The sequence below is a fragment of the Lissotriton helveticus genome, chromosome 12 (genome assembly GCF_964261635.1).
Source record: "Lissotriton helveticus chromosome 12, aLisHel1.1, whole genome shotgun sequence".
Classification (NCBI taxonomy): Eukaryota; Metazoa; Chordata; class Amphibia; order Caudata; family Salamandridae; genus Lissotriton; species Lissotriton helveticus.
Genome location: NC_136073.1, coordinates 901,139,861 through 901,156,841, shown reverse-complemented (window position 1 = coordinate 901,156,841; position 16,981 = coordinate 901,139,861). Strand labels below are relative to the sequence as shown.

Sequence of the window (16,981 nt, the reverse complement as noted above, 5' to 3'; positions counted from 1 at the left end):
TGAAGAGACAGATGAAAAGAAAGACACCATCCCTGGAATGACAAGTCTGGCCAGAAACTCAAGCACCTGGAGCAGTCTGCCTTCAGATAACATGTAGGCAACACAGCAGGGAAAGGGGTGCACTGGAGATAAACAAAGGAGACCGTGCACCCACATAACTAGCACACACCGGGGCCTGAACACTCGTGCCAGCCAGATTACTAAGACACAGACATTGTATAGAAGGCTTTAATTCTCATAATTCAATACAAATTGAGACCCTTTAATCTGTAACCAGATCATTGGCAGCAAAGGGGATTCACAAAGTGGTTGTGGAGTGGGGAAAGGCTGGGCTAGAAAGCCATGATTGTGAGGGGAAGCGGGGAACGATTGATTCCAGTCTCTATCCGGGTAGCTGGCAGTTATTAGCCATTCGTTCACCGTGCCATCAGTAGTACCGCCATGGGGAGCCGGGGGGCTTCAGAGGTTCATACCCCGGAGATACTTCGTCATGTTGTGGGCTTTGTCGTTCAGTTTCCCTCCGTGGACTCCTTGGTGAGCCTTACAAACCACCAAAGCTGAAAGGAAAAGGAGATTTGGTTAGAAAGAAGAACCTGACCTTCAGGCCAGCATATTCAGACAGACTACTTCAGAGACATCACCCAACAACCTCACACACCGACTGGTCGAGCAGGTCTGACCCGGAAGCTGCAGCCGAAGGTTCTGACAAGGACCAGCAGCACCTCAATGGTTTGTAGAGCAAAACTAGCAAAGCAGGGCTTAAATAGGAAGAGTGGACTTGAGTATAAACCAGGCCGAGCCCCCCACAGCTCTGCTCTAAAGCAGAGTGTTGTGCAAGCTTTACGTTGCCAACAGACCCATACACATGGGTACAGCTTCAAACCTAGCTACAGTTGAACATGGCAGACCCCTGATTATATAACAAAGGAGGGAGAGAGAAACCGTGGATTCAGTCTCCCTGGGCGTTTACAAATAAACAAATTGGAATTTACTAAGGGGTTAGAGGTGGTCCCTACTGTGGTGGGGAGCACACTGTTTGAATACCCCTCACACACCCAACAGGCCCCTTTGTGTCATGCTTCATCATTGGGGTCTACGCACCCCTCTACGGGATGCGGTGTGCTGCGACCTACGGCTACGTGGAAGCACTTCCTGTGAACTATGTGTAAAAGTGTGTGGGGTATTATGTGAGTGGTGATGGTTCAAAAATACCTGGCTGAGGGGAGAAAAAAATGTAATTAAGCCCCGGCTGGTATTGTTAAAAGGGATGCAGTGGGAGGTTAATGTAGTATTATGTACAATAACCTCCAAAGTGCGTTGACATGAGTCATGTTTCGGAGTACAGAACTCCTTCAGGACGGGTTTCGCACAAGTTTATCCCACCTTACTCACATGAAAAAATGTTTATATTATAGTGTATTATACAAAAATAATTAGTGTGTATGTTCCCAATTAGTAATTCGAACACGTAGTCTTATCGCCCCATTGGCGTTTTAGTGAAGACTGTTAGGTGACATTGCCTCATGAGCTTTTGCGCTTTGTTGGGTTTCATCATGCCGAGTTCAGCAATGATTTTACAGGAGACGATCTGCCCTCTTCCCCTCAGCACTGCAGCAGAGCAGCGCTGAGGGGAAGAGGGCAGATCGTCTCCTGTAAAATCATTGCTGAACTCAGCATGATGAAACCCCCAACAAAGCGCAAAAGCTCATGAGGCAATGTCACCTAACAGAAAGTCTTCACTAAAACGCCAATGGGGCGATAAGACTATGTGTTTGAATTACATACACACATAGTAACTTATTTTTGTATAATACACTAATATAAACATTTTTTCATGTGAGTAAGGTGGGATAAACTTGTGCGAAACCCGTCCTGAAGGAGTTCTGTACTCCGAAACATGACTCATGTCGGCACACTTTAGAGGTTATTGTACATACTACAACATTAGCCTCACACTGCACCCCTTTTCACAATACCAGCCGGGGCTTAAGTTTTTTTTCTCCCCACGAGCCAGGTATTTTTTAACTATCACCATCACCACCCACACACTTTTACACATTGTTCACAGGAAGTGCTCCCACTTAGCCGTAGGTCGCAGCACGCCGCATCCCGTAGAGGGGTGCGAAGAACCCAATGATGAAGCATGACACCAAGGGGCCTGTTGGTGTGTGAGGGGTATTCAAACAGAGTGCTCCCCACCACAGCAGGGACCACCACTAACCCCTTAGTGGATTCCAATTTGTTTATTTGTAGACACCCGATCATGCCAGTTGTACCAAGGCAGCGACAGTGCTCCAGTCTAACCCAATATACAGATGGAGCCGACATAAGGCGGGCTACGGCACTTGGTTCTAGGAGAGTCACGCTTTAAAATTAAGGAAAGTCTTTTACTGCACTAGAGCAGAGCATGCGTCCCTGCAAGTAACTGCCTTGTGGGGCAGTGGTATGGAGAGGGCTTCCTTGGTCTTGTCTGGGCCATCAACACCTCAACCCCAGCTGCAGGGCATCTTTAGACAGATGTTAACAGAAGCAGGGGCACTGGACCCATGCCATGTCAATAAAACAGGAGGTCACGTCCCATTGGCAGCAAGGATGGGTTTTGGTACAGCAGGCCTACTCGAGAAACAAAGCCCTCTGGTCATTCACTGGTTAATGGGGCCCCATAGCAGGTGGGCGCTTCTAGGCACATTATCTTCCAAGGCCTAAATTCAAAGCAAGTGCAGCAAGCTCATGAGAGCATAGACCTTCCATCAGATGGATACATGAGGCGGTGGCCTGGTGCTCAGCCCTTAGAAACGAGCTGTCTCTCCAAGAGCCAGCTCTAAAGCGAGACAGTCCCTTCCATCAACCCAAGCGCAGCAGGCTAGTGCCTTCCACCCCAGGTGGAGGGGAAGGAGCTACGCTGCGTGCCCAGCACTCACCTGTCAGTGTCCTGCCGATGGCAATGTTGACTGTGGGGTCTCCGGAGGTGCTCTTCGTCTTGAGGTCCATGACGTAGTCACTCTCCACTTCCGAGTTGTCCCTGATGAGAGAGCACTTCTGGCCACCGATGCAGGCGCCATTGATAAACATCCCACTGCGATCCTTTGCCGTTAATGTGGCGACCTCTTCAGCCTAAAGGGACAGGAGGAAACAGGGTTAGATGAAACCAGCAGCTCTGCTGGGCAGGGCCCCAACATGCCCCAGGGAGGCAGCAGTAGGGGGCACTTCAAGAACCACCAGTGTGGGGTCCAGACCAGTCCAGGCCTTGGACCTGGGTGCAGGCATGAGCCCTGGCCAGCAGCAGGTTCACTCCATACTGCTAGGACAGGGGCACCATGCAGGGCAGGGCACACGGCTTTTTGGGACATTCAGTTCACTAGGTAAAGTGCCATGTTTGTAAGACTAGGCAACCCATGCTACATAATTAAGGCTCCCAGTTTTCCACTTTTACTGATTTTTACACAGATAGAAAACAGTGTTTTCGGTCTGCATTTAAGGTTTTAAAAGTGGATACAGAAAATTGGGCTTCTTTTAAGTCACTGTGCTGCCTCTCGTGAACTATATGCCAACAGCTGAGCAGATGGACAGCACGGGAAATAAAAAACGCAATTTTATTAAATAATGTCGTGTCAACATACATTTGCTGCATAATGCCCTTTACCTGTGGATGTTATATAATATGTGGCAGCGGAAATAGCAAAGACAGACAAAGGATGTGTGCACGTCTATCAGTTAAATATGGAAATGTGCAGTTTTACCACGTCATTTATCCGCAAAACAAAATATGGATAAATACAGACGGAAACGCTAACAAAACCGGGAGTCCTATATAAATGCAGGCTGCCATTTGGAAAGATACAAAAAGAGTTGATGGACAGAATGCAGAACAAGGTCATATATTCACCCCAGTACAGAGATCTGGGACTAAATCCATCGTTTATTGCTCACCATGCCATTCGTTTGACTCTAGCCATATGCAAATCAGTCTTGACCCTGTGAAAGATGGTATTCTTGTAATACTTGGTGAACCCTTCAAATATGTAATTTATTGTTAACTGAAGTAAACAGGACTACTAACTCCCGGGATCAGAATCCCTCGCACAAGCTAGAGTTTTAAGTCTCAAGGCGAATTACAGTTCCTTATCACTGCTCCCCTTTCTTGGAAAACTGAGACTGCAGTTAACTTCTAACTTATTTTAGAAATACTGTGGACCCCTCCCAAGCAAGATTAGTCGTATAGCACAAAAAAGTGTTATGAGGCCCGGGCTATCAAACTTGCAGCCATGCTGGCTCTACTGCCCACAGCATCTGACGACCATCTTTGAACAAGGGTTGTGTGGAGATGGTATGGGGTCCAGGCATTCGGCTGGCGGAACAGTCATGGGTGATCAAACCTATTCAGTACAGTAACTCCTTCAATTGCAGAACTATTAGAAAGTTGAGTGAACCTGACCCTTGTGGTTATACCAACGCATTACAGCTTGTTGAGCAGCATCGCAATAACACTTATATAAAGAAAATACAGGCTACACTTGGCACAGAGGGAGGGTACAATTTAATGTTCAAGAAATAAGGGGCTAGCTTGATAAAAGACAGTCCATAAAATTGTAGGAGGAGGTTGGCAAGAAACTGGAGGGTAGACTCCGGCCAATGAACTTTAAAAACCCTGAAATCTCACGATTAGTCATGGATGGATTGAGGGAAGAAAGGTATTCATTTCAATGGAAGAAGTGTGTGCATAAGAAGTGCTTTGACTTTAGGGAAACAAAGTAGTTGTTCCAGATTATTCGGCCGCCCTAGAGAACAGTTGCAAGTTCCTAACCTTTTCCATGCTGATGACGGAACCGCTCTGTCATCAGCCGCGGTGGTGCTGTGCTGATGACGGAGTGGTTCCGTCATGGCCCGCCCGACGCGGCGCATTCTATTGAGCGGGCGGGGCCATGATGGAACTGCTCCGTCATGAGCACAGCTCAACCGAGGCTGGTGACGGAGCGGTTCAGTCACCAGCATGGGTGCGCCGCGCAGCCCCCCGCCCCCTTAGCTAATAGCCGCCGCAGCAAAGGTGCTAATGTAGGATCTGGTTTCAAAGAAGGGTGCTGGAGCTTGATGGCCCAGATCCACCGGAAAACTGCTGTGCAAGATCCCATGGGGAAGTGAAGTAGAGTGCTTGGTCTCATGCAGGCCATTTTTAGTTGGATTCTAGTGATGTTTTTTTCCTAGCAGTACCAAGCCTTGCAGCAGCATGGAGCTAAGTCCCTAGAGGAGCCAGTTTGGATCTGGGCAGCTGAAAGTTGCACTTCCTTCAAGCAGGGAATCACTAGGGCTTGCACTGCATGCTTGAATTCGTTGGTGATTCGCCCCTTTGGTGGCAGCACGGATGCGCTTCAGCATGTTGAGAGCGAGTGATTCCCAGAGCCAATGACATGAGGAATGCAGCCGAGGGCTATTGGATATTTAAATCATTGTTGGGTAGGGCAAGCAACTAGGAGGAATTTGGTTTGGAGTATTTAGTTTATGGTGATGGGATGCTAGCCAATTGTGAGTTTTATAAGAGTTGTGTTGAAGGCGCAGAGGTCTTCTGGGGAGGCAACTTTTAAGTAAATTGGTTATTAGCATACTTGTGAAAGTGGATATTGGAAGAGCTCAGAATTTCTGTTCGAGGCTCCATGAACAGTTTGAAAAGAGTGGGCAAGAGTGCGGAACCCTGCAGGGCATGTGAAGTGACTGCAGTGGTCGGAGATTGTGAATTAACCTCAACTCAGTCCCGTTATGGAGGTAGGGTGTGCACCAGTCAAGGACTTCCTGTTAGCCACAAGGTCTAGTAGGTGTTCTTGCTGAACTATCTAATGCAGACGATATGTTAAGTAGGATTAAGAGCCAAAATTGGTTCAGATTCAGCGCCTTGTTGACTGTCAGATGATTTAGTGCTGTGCCCTGGTCAAAACCGGGATTGAAATTTGTCTAATAGTTGGAATTGTTTGAGGTGCCTACAGAGTGGTGAACACATTTCAAGGCGCTTTGCCAGGGTAAACATTTTGAAGATAGGAAGTTTAAGTTAGTTCAATCTGCTTTTGGTTTAGGATAGAGGAAACCGGACTGGATTAAGCGATCCAGAATAGTGCCTTGCAGGGAAACATTAGCAATCTCACTCCAAAGTGAGAGTATTGAGCTCAAGATCTGCTTGAAGAAATTGGGGGGTAGAGGGTCAGTGAAGTGGTTTGAGGGTCTCAGCAGTGGTAGAATCTTGCGGATGTACCAGATATGAGCGTGCCACAGGGCTCACCTTTGAGCCCCACCCTGTTACACATTTATGCCCCCTAGCCTCGGGGCCACGTTAGTGCGGCTTGGGGGATCTCATATGCAGATGACTCACTTAACTTGTAACCCAATCATAAAACAAAAGTTAAAGGAATTTACATTTCAGGGCATATACGCCTAGGATTTCCCCATGGATGTCCGCCATCTTTAAATGAAGACAGGAAAGCCTGATACTGGTTTCAGGAAGGCATATTCCTTTTGGTCTAGTGACTGGTGGCCTGGAGAATTGGGGAGCACTCCCATTCCAAGAATTGAGTCAAAACTAGGGGGTTAAGTTGATTAAGCCTGTCCATTGAAGAGCATGTGAGCCCAATCTCTGGAACAGGTTGTCCTCCTGAGTATGTTCATAAACGCCGTTCAGTGGCTACCTTTACAGACCAGAAAGTCACTCACCCAGGCACTGGCTTTGAGCTGCCTGGACCTTGGAAATTCTCAAACTGCTGCAATGAATGAGGGTCTTTTCTAAACTCCAGGTGATACAGAACAGTACTGTGGCTGGTTGGCAACCGACCCTCTTGTTCTCCTTCCGAGCCCACATTGAGGGCTCCGCTCTGGTTTCGGATAAGAAAGCACTCCCTTTAAGCTTGTATGTCTCGTCGATAGGTCTCTTCATGGAAACGGGCAGAGTTCTCTACAAAATAGGTTGCAACTTTACATTCCTACTCGCAACCTGAGATCCAGTGATTAACTGCCATTGTCCCCAGCATATAGGTATGGGGCAGTTTTGCCACCTGCCCCACCACCATCAGAATCAGCTGCCACCAAGACTACGCCTGTGTGGATCTGGCCTATTTGAAAATCTCCTGAAAAAAGGCCATTTCATTTGTAGATCAACTAAACTGGGTGTGGGGTCTGCTCAACCCCTGGGTGGAGGAAGGGCGATTTGAGCACTGTATAACTGAATCACTGCATGCAAGCCACCCAGGACTGTGGCACTGCAGTTGCCATCCAGTTCAGCCAGCCGGCTGTTCAACTACTGCACCACGACAGTTAACCACTACATGGTATGAACAGCTGCATGTGTGTTTTACAGGCCCCTGCTAGGGCCACCACTGCAGGTGTCATGGCCTGCAATAGAACCATGGCAGGCACAGCAGCACAGGGCAGTCAAACAGCAGGGGGTAGGGACCACAAGCTAGAGTGCCCTCACTGATGCAGACTGCACCACACCTCGAGTCCAGCTCCTTTTTTGAGTCCCAGCAGAGGGTTCAGCCCACCTCATGCTTGGCCCAGCCATTAATAGTCACAACCAGGCTGACCCACGTACAGGCAGCTCACGTGAGTACAGCACCCCAACTTGAGGACTTGCGGGATGCCAACCCTCAGAAGCCCCCCCCCCTTACTATGCCTGGAAGCCAGTATGACCGGCCACCCACTGCCAGGCTGAATGGAGTTCAGGCAGCCTACAAGACCGGAGCACTCAAGCTCTCCCAGGATGGTAGGACACCAGACCCCAGGAGCATGTGCAAGATCCTGGTGTGTGCCAATTGTCTCGACCGGGCTAGTAAGCTGGCTACCAGTGACTGAGCAAATGCAAGACACCACCAGCTGGACAGCTCCACTGGGCATGAGAGCTGGAGCAGAGCACAAACAAGCACTGGCTCCCATAATCAGCCACAAACCTTCACACCCTGCATGTGCAGAACCATGCCCATGAGCTGTGCCATTTACACTCCTTGAGCCTGGTACGTCTTGCCCCTGCAGGGGTGATTCACAAGATACTGAAGACCCACTCTTCAACTAGTCTCTGCCCTGGCTCGGTCAACCCAACTCCTGCACCAGGGTTCGCCCCCCTGGGTGAGACGTGCCCTACACATCAAGAGACCTACTCTGTTTTGAGAAGCTGTTAACATCTCAGACAGCTGGTAAAGCACAAACCTGGCAGGGAGTGACTAGGTGTGGCCAAGAGTACATAAATCTAAGACTGCAGGGCCATGCTTGGTGCAAACCAGATCATGCCCCAGGCACAAGTGTGACAGTTTTAGTGTCATGTTAGATGTGCCTGTCCAGGCCTTCGAAGCAGCATCTGCTGGATGACGGGGAGGTCCGTCATCCAGACCTCACTCCCAGGAGGCGGGTGCATGCATTTTAATACAAACTGTACGTGAATAGTACACTGGCCCGTGGCTTCACTGTCCCAACAGGCCCGATGAATGTGAAGATTCAAGGTGTCTCCAGACATAAGGTGGTGTCTGTATCACCAGCAGTTTGCGCCTCAAAACAAAGTGCTGTCTGAGGGGGGCCTGGGAGGTTCCATGCGAGTTGCACCATGCCACCTGCCCAGTGGCTTGGTGCCGCCTAGAATTGGGCAGACATGTTTCATCTAGCAGCAAGCGATGAACACTCGACCCCACAAGTGCGCAGTCTAGGATGGACTGGTAAACAGTATAGTAGCACCATGTGCATGAAGGCTGCCCTGTAGCTTCTGCTCAGAGCTGCACCCTGACTCTTACCTGAAATAGCTTGGATACAGGGCTTTAAATTCCTCCTCCAAGAGGCACGACGAATAAACCACTGAAGTTTGCAGACTCGAGATGGCCAAGCAGGGAGGGGAGGCAAAGGGAGACCAACTGGTACCAGCCACAAACCCAACATCCAAGCAACTGGGCACCTCCGTGAAGCCACATGGTGGCACGCAAGACTTCTGCTCAGGGCAGTGTGCATTTATTTGCTGGGCCCTCTGACAATCTATAAACATTATGGGGCTTCAGGTTATGGCATTTTTTTATAACATTTCTACGTTTAGCGATTTGTCAATCTTATTGATTTTAATCCATATTTATTTTGGATTTTGAGAATAAATGGAGTCATAAAATGGTATATTTCAATTTCTGAATGATAAACATGCAGTCCTACTTTCATGCCGGTTGGGATTTAGCAAATTAAGCAGCAATATATATTAAAACAGTAGATCAAAGGTAGCAGTCCGCTTTATACAGCAAATTATTCTTAACATACGCCTGCATTTAGAAGTCTCAACCGGTTTTCAACTCCCAGGTGCTGTCTTGGAATTCACAAGAAACAGTTTTCAGTATCTTCTGCTTTTAAAGATCCAGGCTATAAACATTGGTTTCAGTCTATTTCAGTAAAACCAGCCCTGAAGTCCTAAACATGGCTAAGAGGAAGCATTTGGTCTTGAAAGCACCCCTGGTGCTGAGGGTGATCGCTGTGTGCAGACGTCCATCTTGTGACAGGGAAAAGCTGCACCGCTCACTCATTTGAGCAAACCCTGAAGTGGGCTGGCACTGCCCACGCTGTAATGGGCACATTAGAGTTTCTATAGTGAAGTTAAGAACGAGCGCAGCCTGGTCGTGTCGGTTCTGTCGGGGCCCTCAGGAGCTGCGTTCTTACCCGGCTCAGCGCTGTGAAGCCGCTTGGGTGAACACTTTACAATTACGATTCTTTCCAAGAAAAAAAGTGCGACTGGCAATCATATCAAATAGATGAAGAGGTCGGGCTGAAAGCCCCGCGAGCACTAGGCATGTAGTATCCATGCCTTGGTCTTCGATAAGGGGGGCCTTCATAGAAAGAGGTGTGACCCCCATAGTGACATGCAAATAAAGAAAATTGACCCAGAGCCAAGCAATTTACTATGGACGAAGGCCACCACCCCCGGGGAAGCGACAGCGCAGGCAGCCCCCATCATCTGCCCCCCTCTGGATCCACCCCTGGTCCGGTGTCTTTGAAGACCAGGCGCCTACGGGGGGCGCACATTCCTGGAGTGTGCCTTCGCATGTGGAGTTGAGACTTGTTTCATCCCCTCTGTACAGCCGCCGCAGAGGGTGGGGGTGATCAGCTGCACTATCAAGCGGATTTATAGCGCAGCTCGTCGTCCGAGGGGGTATTCAGGCGCTAGAGGGTCACGATGGCTCAGGCGACAGTCCAACAGTCCAACCTTGGGCGCTCCACCATTCTTCCCTGCCATCGGGCTGGCCCTCGAGGGCCCCCGCTCCAGTGACCACAAACAGTGGCGCGTGGTGGCGTTGAGTGGGGGTGGCGCTTTGTTGTGACTAAGGGGTAAAGAATATTTCCCAATAGCGTCTGCTTGAATCTTTGGCATGGCTGAAGCAGTCTAGGTGAGAGAAGTTCGGAGGGATTTGGACCTTTTGTTGCAAAACACTTTTTTTCTGTTAGGAAACGCTAACTGCACTTTAGTTAGATGTTGCTTATTTTTGACGTAATGTGTAATTAACATTGTCTAACCGAATGTAAAGCGCTCTGATACCTACGGGTCTAGCCAGCGCTATATAAAACTCATTAAATACAAATTGAGATGTGAAAACTGCATCCCACAGTCTACAAGCAGCCCCCCCCCCCTCCCAAGGGTCCAGACCCCGCGGAACAGGAATGACAGGGGAAGCTGGTGAGACAGTAAGTAAAGCTGCACTGATCGCGTCTTGACGAGAAGGAGCCCCCGGCCCCTTCCAAGGAGGCCTCTGGCCGGCCATGGAGGGGGCAGTAGAGCCCCAGTGCACCCGGGGCCGTGTGAGCCACAAGTGACCCGTTGGAGCCTTGGACTGATGCGAGGCCATCCTACAGGGTGCGTCGAGACACGCACAGTGCCTAGAGGCATCCGCCGCGCAACCAGCCAGGCTGCAAACCCACTCAAGAGGGCCAGGGGGAGGCCCCGCGTGTCTGCAGGAGCTGGAGACCTGGTGCCCGTTCGGCAGTCCAGAGGAAGGGTGCCGAGGATCACCGTCCGCAGTGAGGAGCGCACACACTGCTGCAGATCAGCCTGAACTCGGCTCATCCAGAGCCCAGAGAGGCCCCGGTCTGCTCCAGACTGCATGGACCGGGCAGGGGCCCGAGCCCGCTCAGGAAGGGCAGCCATGTGTGATCTTGGACACCGATAGGCGCCACCATGAGGCTCGCTCAGGCCCTCCCGGGATACACGAGCATGCACGGGCGGTGGCACTGCGCCCTCTGACGGCCAAGGCCCCAACTGCAAGCACAGCCCTTGAACTTGAGGCCGCGGCGCCCTCTGGTGGCCAGGGAGGGGATCCCAGGGTGGAGGGGGCCAGCAGGCAGGCTCAGTCACTGCCAGGGGGCACAGGGTGTGGGAGGACCCACAGGCCGGCTGGAGGAGGGTGGGGCGGGCCGCTCTGCCGCAGACAGGCCACCCCAGCAACAAAGTGGGCCAAGCTCAGCGGCGCAACAAGGTGTCACCGCTGATCCTGGGCAGACCTCATTCCAACAACCCGAGGGGGTGCAAAGAGACAATGTACCCGGCAGCTACAAAGTATCACCGCTGACCCTGGTGAGAGCAGGATGGGGTAACAAGGTGTCACCCGTGATCCTGGGCAGAAGCAGGGAATGTAGAGCCCCAGAGAGTGCTGCAGCTCAAGCCAGCCAGGGGAGGATGACCCACTCCCGAGCCAAGGGTCACTAAAACACCCCAAGAGGAAGTAGCGGGATCAGCTGCCCTCCGAGGAGGCCATGCAGAGATTGGGGGGGGGGGGGTCCAGGACCTACTTTCAAGACGATCAGCACTTTCCTAGAAGCCCCCTCAGATGCGAGCCCAGGCATTACAAGCCATGCCTTACTGAGCCTTCGGGCCACTGAAGAGAAGACTGACAGGGAGGGGCGGGAAGCCCTCCCCCTTGGATAATAGACCCAGGCGTGGAACCCTGCACATGGGCCCCATGGGGGGCCCACCCAGGAAACGCACCAGGCCTGTCAGATGCAATATGACAGTCACCCCGCCAGCCCCAAGGCCTCTGAAGCATGCATGGGACAGGAAACAGGGAGGGGCTGCCTCTAACCAATCAAGACAGTTACTTATAAAGCGCACTACATACCCCTTGAGGGTCTCAAGGCGCTGGGGGGAGGGGCTTGCTACTGATCGAAGAGCCAGGTCTTGAGGCGGGCCTGTCAGATGCACATGAGACATTTGACGGCTCACCCCATCTCTCTGGAGCATGCATGGGGCAGGAAACGGGGAGGGGGCTGCACCCATGGGGGGAGTCTCTATCCATGCCTGTCAGATGCACATGGCACATCAGACAGTTCACTCCTCAGGCCTCTGAGGCATGCATGGGACAGGAAGCATGCAGGGGGGCCACACCCAGGCACCCCCCTGGACACACATGAACCATGCCACCCCTAGGGCATACAGCCCTGCCCCCTCCTTTGAAGAGCACCCCCCCCAGGATCCTAGAGACCCCCCTCCTTTGAAGAGCACCCCCACAGAGCTCCCCCCACCCCCCCCTGGATCCTAGTGCCCTGTACCCCTCCCTTGTAGAGCGCCCCACAGGCCCCCCTGCTCTCCCACACCCCCCATGATGCTAGTGCCCCTGCCCCCCTCCCTGCTCACCCCCAGGGTCCTAGAGACCCCCCTCCTTTGCAGAGCCCCCCCTGCCCCCGCTCACCGTGATTTTGCAGAGCGTGCTGTTGGGCGTGCAGGCCCAGACGGAGAAGGGGCAGTAGCCCACGATGGCCGCCTCCTGGCAGCTGGCGTCCTCCAGGCTGGTGATGTAGCTCTGCCACCCGCTCATCCTCGGGGGTCGGGGGGGTGCTTCCTCGGTGCTGAAGGGGGCCGGGAGGGGGGGAGCAGTGCTGCCGCTGGGGGTTCAGGGGGAGCGGGGGTGCAATGCGGAAGTGTCAGCGCGCCTCGTGCCTCTGTTGCCGCTGCGCGCGCCCCGGTCTCTTCTGCTGCTGCTGCCGCCCTTCACTTCCGTCTTCCGCCGCCCGCGAGCCCAACGTTCCAAAGCAAGTGGCACTAGCTACAGGAACCGCCGGGGCTTCTTAAGAAGGGCGGAGGGGCGTGGCCGGGCTGACGTGCCCTCGCGTCCCGCGCAGGGCGGACATGTTGGGGTCAGGTACCGCTTTTCCTAAGGGTGACGGGCGAGCGGGTCGATGACGCCTCGCCTGACTCAAAGAAGGCCGCGGACACGCCATTTCCCATGCAGGGTTCAATCCCGGAAGAGCAAAAAAAGAGAAGCAAGGGCGGGTCGCGCTGGGCGTGATGACGCTCGTTGCGTTTGGCGCTGAAGAAAACGAGTCCCGCTCGCGGGAAAGCATGAAAAGGAGACGCATTCTTCCGCGCTGGGCGTGCCGCTACTTCCTTGAAGGCAGCACTCTTTTTTTGGGTCAAAAGCAAATAGATTAATAAAATAGAAAAACATCTTCTAATGTTCTTGATAATACAAATATATTTGAAGACTCATTTGTATCTTCCTCATGTACACGAATTATGCGTTTTTAATCCCCTTCAGCGAAATGTTCTTCTCTAGCCTACGGCGGAAGGATACTTAGGTGTGGCTGTTAAAACGTGCTCAATACTTTTCTGCTGTGTGGTTATGTTATGCTACTTGGTGGATGGGATGGCAGGGTATGGGGGAAGGTAAATGCATTTCTCAGTCTTGCAAACTCGCAAAAGCATCTTATGCATTTACTTTTGCGGTTATTTGTTCGAGTTCCCTATTTTTCGAGGTGCAATATGATAACACAGAAGTTACTTATTAAAATACAATCTTTTATAGTTTCAGCTTTAAAAAATACATACAATTAATAACGGATTCATATAAACAGTAATTCACCTGACTTTAAAGTACAAATAATCACGCATGGTGTGCAAATTCTAAACTATACATGCTACTTTAGGAAACTGTATACGAATAACCTTAAGTATTTTGTCAAAGGCCATATATACAGCAATTATCTGAGTATGGACTTAAGATTTAGCAGGGTCAGTTCTAGTGGCCTTCTATATGCAAAAATATATGAAGCTAGCAGTGGAAAAAAATAGCTTCAACTTCTCCCAGGTAGCATAAAAGCAATGCCTCGCCGCAGCGTCTGATGCTGTGAATTATACAGAATCATAGCTGCCAAGGTTTCAGACTGCTATGTGTGACATTTTCATAATTTCAGTGTAAATATGAGTGACATTTCAATGACTATGAGTGACACTATCTCCGTCACCACTGATCAGTGTCACCCGACCATCACCGGCGCGGCCCAAACATAGCTGCCAAGTTTTCAGTACACACAAGTAACATTTCTATGTTTTCAAATCAGGTATACGTTATTTTCACATCTCCTGTGCAACACCTTCAGTGAGACTTTATAAGGAGCAGTGGTTTAAGAAAATGGATGGTACAAAACGAAAATCTTTTTTTTAGTAAGTGCAGTTTCGTAACTGGGTTAAATAGACGACTCACACCTGACGTGATTTGTGAAGTTGCCCTGCACCCTTTCCTACCATACCATACCTTCCCGTAATATTTTTTAGTAGCATTTAATCAAATTCAGCTGGTAATCTATACCAAATAACAGCTGTCTTATCTCAGTGTCCGCCTGTATATACCCTTTTGTTCTGTAATTTAGAAATTAATTTTGTTGTAAAAAAAATGTTACACAAGTTTGGTATTTTCATTTTTTGCAATTGATATGCATTACCTAAATTAATGACAGCAGTTTTTCGATCTCTGAAAAACTTAGCTGCCATCTGTCAGTTGAGCGCGCTTCACATTTATACCCATCCAAATTGTTGCTGCTGGCTGGCCACATCCTCACGCAGGGTTGGATTGTCTCCCAGGTTTACAGTTCACATGTCCCAAGCCTCGACTGGGGCTGTTGACAGTTTAGACAGGTCAAGGTCACACTTAAACGCTTGTGCGGTCTCCCGACCGAAAAGGCCCGGGATCGGGAGAATGGACAAACACTGTGCCCCAGTTCCTGAAACTATGTGATCTGAGGGCAAGAGCTGCGAAGCGTTTTTTTACAACAATCGGAGGTAAGTAATCTGTGGGGGATTAGGAAGGCATGCCAACACCCTCGACCATGACCCTCCCCACAACACCCTTAAGGGTCGGGTCAGACGGCCCAGAAAGTTTGCTGATGGCGGCGCTAAAAAGAAAAACAAAGATGCCGCCCTGCGTCATTCTGTCTATCTTGGGGCGGGCCAATTTGCGAAGTGTGTGACACTGGTGGTAGGTAACACTGACAAGGAGGATGGCAAGTGTGGCTGAAACAATTGTCTACTTACAGTAAACGTTTTCAGCCGGAAGCGTGATTGGCACGTCGGTGACTCGCACTGCAAGTGGGCTCGGCTCATGCCACAAGTGAGATACCCCTATGACAATCTGCCTTAGACTTCGGTCCAGGCTGCTGCTGTCGGAGTCCTGGCTGTCCGGCCGGCGCTGTAACCACATGTGACATACCCCCGTGGAGCCCAGCTATTGAGCAACAGACGTCACGTGAGGTCAGGCAGGCTGACTCTAAAGCGCGTGGCACCGCGGCCACGGGTGTTACCTTGTACCAGAGAGCCTGGGACTGGCAGGCCATAGCTAGCTGGGGAATCACTGCCTCAAGACCACGGAAGCAGTGCTGCACGCCGGCGCAGGCAGAGACCACAGGCTGTGCCTGCAGCCAGCTGCCACACTGACATACGCAGCCACCAGTAAACATACACCTCAGACTGCCATTATGCGTGACAATGCATTTCAGTGCGGTGATGCGGAGCACCACACTGAAATGCGGTAGTGTCACGCCTGATGCGTGACACTTGGCAGGACTGCAGAATAGCCAAAGATTCAGTCTCCTTTCTTGCAATGATTATTCTCACAAGAGCATGACATGAAGCACAGTTTCCCAAACATGCCAGTGGGCCTGATAAGCTCTCGATTTTTAAAGCAAATATTGGTTTACTCCACCTGGCTCTCGCCTAAAATTACCCCAGCTTCTTTATAAGCCAATGGTGAAATATATATTCCTATTTAAAAAAAAGAAAACTCCCACTCGAAAATGTTGGCATGTATGGTTTTCTTACATCCTACAATGCAATTACAGAGCCCTGAACACATTTTAATATTAGACCATTTTTCGTGTAGGCCAAAACCGGTAATGTTCCAAGTCTGAACTTTAAATTCGATGACCTTTTTGTTTCCGTAAATATCTGATCGAAATATGTTTCATTAGAGGCCCCAGTCTTGATTCCTGAGAGTTGTGTTAGTAGTTTACCTCCTTGTGTGGTGTGATTCATCTGGAAGTTGGCCAAATATTGCTTTTTCATTACCTGCAGGCTGGATTTATTAATTAGTTCAGGCTTGATCTAAAGTACAGCATTGTTTATTTCGATGAGGATTAGGGCAATTTGATTAAGCCTATGAAAATCAGAGTGCACTTTGCTTGGCCATATATTGAGCATGGCTTTTAGATATACTCGCAGATTTAGATTCGTTCACAGGTGAACCCAAAACAGTACATATTTTAGGCCAGTTAAGGCTTCGATTTACACATGTCCAACTCAACCCTTTTATGCAGTCTTTTACTTCCCAGGCTCACATATAAAAATCACAATAAAATAGATTCTCTGTGTTTTGTATCCCTGGGACTTTCCTTAATCCCCAAATCTCAGGCCCATAGGTTCTAATAGCCAGGGCTTTAATTTATATGCTTGGAGGACTGCTCTGTCAGTCTTCGGCTCCATTTAATAGAAAATCGTATGACTGCTCCAGCATTGTGACTTTCACCTTTTACAGTCTGCTCGGCCCAGGATTGTTTGTCATCGAATTGAGTCTCCAGATAGTCGTCATGGTGAACTCGATACAGCATAGGTCATAGGACCATGTCTTTGAAATGTGGTCTTCAGGTTAGTCCTTGAGTTAAGTGACATGAGATTTTTTGGGTGTTAATAATAAGTAAAAAAAAATGACAATCGTTTTCAAAACATTTAAGTAGC

The 16,981-nt window shown here is 50.0% G+C and overlaps 1 protein-coding gene across 1 annotated transcript; it reads right to left on the bottom strand.

Annotated features, from left to right (window-relative positions):
- Positions 1–214: 214 nt before the first annotated feature.
- On the bottom strand, positions 215–13,019 carry PFN1 (profilin 1). The gene is made up of 3 exons (XM_078670872.1): positions 12,669–13,019; positions 2,922–3,114; positions 215–557 (listed from the first exon to the last, which is right to left on the bottom strand). The coding sequence occupies exons 1-3, from the start codon at positions 12,792–12,794 to the stop codon at positions 460–462; spliced, it is 417 nt and encodes a 138-aa protein (XP_078526998.1). The 5' UTR covers positions 12,795–13,019; the 3' UTR covers positions 215–459.
- Positions 13,020–16,981: the final 3,962 nt, after the last annotated feature.